We start from the raw sequence: 2,980 nt of genomic DNA, 5'->3' as shown, positions 1-2,980 counted from the left end.
CCGCTCCGGGACCGTACTTGTCTATCAGCGTCAGCCCGTTTGGGCGGGCAACGACACCAAGCAAGAGATACGAAAAATAGGCCGGAAAGCGGTGCGAGTAAAAAGGTACGTATTCGAAGTCCGGGGCAAGATGAGAGCAGTCGCTGACAGCCCGGCAAACAATGGGATATCCAGGCGCCATGTCCACGGCTAAGTGAGGTAAAGTATCATATAGTAGACTTGTTATTAATGTCGTTTGCGCCCCCGAAACAACCGGCGCCCCCGGCCATGGTGTTCCTGACCTCGTATAGAGTGACTACCTCTCTGCAAACAATATTGTTGAGGGATAGCCTGTGAGAGGTGACTGAGAGCCAACTCGTAACCAGAGAACAAGCAGGACTTCAATGCCGGATGAGGATAAGACGAGGAGACGGTAGCAACCGGCCAGAAGGATGCGAGAAGAACCGAATGCTTGTGAGATAGACTTGGTGTCATTAGTATGAGAGCGAGTGAGTACGAGTGACATGAGGTGTTCTCAGCACAGCAACAATGGCCCCAGAGACCGAGAGGCAGGATAAGACGGACGAAACGTGGCCGCCTTGCACGCAAGAACAAGCGAGTGTGAAATGTCCGTAAAACAAATGTCAATGTGGAGGTTTCTGTCTGATGGTGGATGCATTCACGACTCAGACATTTTTTGGGAACAATCAGCAAAGTGGGCGGAATAAGATAAGCAACAAGATTGAAGGGGTTGATTTAGACGTCAAAATGTCCAACCACGTTAAAGCTTTTGGATTCCCCGGAGCCGCGGGAATTGGACTGCAGTCAAGGCTCAAACATGACGCTGCAGCGCGCATCTCCGACATCGTATTCACTACGGCATGGTGTGTGTTGTTCTGTGAGTGTGTTGCCTCACTCGAGGCGGATCAATTGTCCATCCACCCACCCATCCATCCATCCATCCCTCACCGATTGAATGAGCGAATGGGTGACAGCGAGGGCGGGCGGTAAAGCAAAATAGCATGTTCCAAAGTTGGCAGTGTAAATTGGATCCGTGGAGGCGCCCACCCTTGCTTGTGTCTGGTATTTTAGCGACGAGATCATCGCTGTGGGGGAGAACTCTGTCGCTGTTCCAGCGCTTGACTTCAGCTGATGTTGTACCCGGGGGTTTGGGGTATCGGAGTTGGGGGGTTTTTGGGGAGAGCTTGAAGGCCTTGGGTGAGGGGGAAAGGGAGAGAATTTGAGTGAGAGACAGAGACAGCCGCTGAAGGCAGCTGAGAAGATGTCGGGCTACGGCAAGGAATGCAGGCATCATGCCTCCCGGGTACGCATGTCTAGTTTGTGTTGCCAGGCACGGCACAAGCGGCCAGAGAGACAACGTATCCATCCGTATCCAGCTGTTTTTTATGTTGTTTTTGTGCCATGCCAGATCCACCTATCAACGAGCATAGAGACAAAAGAAGTCAAGCGCTTGCTGGTCTGTGCTTTCTGGAGCTTGAGAGTGGAGAGTGACGACATTCAACATGGGCTCAGGGGATTAGGGGTGTGAAAGGAGCAGGGGGTTCTTGAAGGTGCATCTTGGGAGTGACAGATCATCCATCACTCATTCGAGTCTCCCTCTCACTCAATTCCGAGACCCATACTGTGTAGATGGAGAACAAAAGATAATGAAGAAGAAGAAGGATGGAGTTGGCGGCGGTGATAGGCATGTGGCTGCCGCCGCGATGCCTGCCGCTTAGACAGCATTGATGGGATTGACAGACTCTCAGTCATTTCGACACGGCGGCGGGAGGAACGCAAGATTGAGATTGACGGACGCCGCGTCTGCTCATCCACTCACACAGCAGCATCGTTGGTTCGTTCTCGGGCACTTCTGTCGGTCCGTCCGCATGCTGCGTTTGATTTGGATGTTCGTCGAGACCCCTGCAAGCTCGACTAACAGTGCGCTGCTCACGACGCCACAGCCGGTCTAAGCTACATCAGGCCGAGCTCGGGATGGATGCGCCGGGCGCGCGCGAAGCGGGACTCCTTGGGCCATTCTGCTGACCGGGATGTCGTGTCGACTTCAGTGCCAATGGTGGGGGGTTTGTGGTCTTGGCACCTCTCTCGCTGATTGTCCGTCGACTGGAGATAATTAATTCCCCTGCCGTAGGGCAGCTTGAGAGTCAGGGAAACCAGGTCCAAGATGGCGAGGACGGCGAAGGGTCGGCGAGCATTATATACGCAGGGCGAAAAGACGAAAGTGCCCTTTTGGTGCTGACTGAAGTACGAAGTATTACCTTCCGCTTGTTGCACCTGGTTATCTTTATGCAAGTTGTGTCGTCGTGAGGAAGGGCTTGTTATGCGGTTGGACACAAGTGGCATAGCCGGGATATCTACTGTGTATACGGAGTATCGCTCTCTGCTGTATCTTTGTTAGCTTGCGGCTTTCACAAGACAGGCAGGAGGCGCACTTGCTGCTATCCCAATCGCAGGGCTCATGGCCGGCCGGCCGTCCACTGATCCGGATTGGATGCGAATGCAACGGTAAAGTTGCAACGTCGTTACACACATGCTTGGGTACCATGTGCGCGGTGATGGTCTTTGATATTTCTTCTGGCACCTCTTATTAGGACAGTACTCCTTAGAGTATCCATAGCTTGAGGTACTATGGGCGGCACGCGTCCACATATCGAGAGGGTTGTGGTTTGTCGCTGAGCGTGTTCCACCGACCGCCACCAGCACCGAGTTTGTCTCTGGCGGGCCATTCGCAAGCTCGCACGCGGACGCAACGCACAACATGCGTGAGGATGATCCACCGGGTCCTGCTGTTGGGTTTCTCAGCTGTCGTGTTCCACTCTGATACTTGGAGAGAAGAGCATTGGCATTGGCACGTCCAATCGGATGAAAGATGCGATGGCCTGTTATGTTCTTGGGTGCAATTGGGATCGATGAGCATTGTAAGGGAAACACACAGAGAAACACACAGAGCGAAGAAAGAGCCCAGAGAACGTGATCGAGG

At 53.3% G+C, this 2,980-nt stretch overlaps 1 protein-coding gene across 1 annotated transcript; it reads right to left on the bottom strand.

Moving 5' to 3' along the window:
• Window positions 1–1,953: 1,953 nt before the first annotated feature.
• On the bottom strand, window positions 1,954–2,343 carry CABS01_03589 (uncharacterized protein; the record flags this gene model as incomplete). Its single annotated transcript, XM_060536964.1, has 1 exon — window positions 1,954–2,343. One exon carries the CDS (start codon window positions 2,341–2,343, stop codon window positions 1,954–1,956), a length of 390 nt encoding a protein of 129 aa, XP_060391222.1.
• Between the last annotated feature and the right edge of the window lie 637 nt (window positions 2,344–2,980).

This window comes from Colletotrichum abscissum, assembly GCF_030869225.1.
Source record: "Colletotrichum abscissum strain IMI 504890 chromosome Unknown Scaffold_7.1, whole genome shotgun sequence".
Classification (NCBI taxonomy): Eukaryota; Fungi; Ascomycota; class Sordariomycetes; order Glomerellales; family Glomerellaceae; genus Colletotrichum; species Colletotrichum abscissum.
Note: the sequence above shows the minus strand (reverse complement) of the source record. Positions and strands in the feature narration are given on the sequence as shown.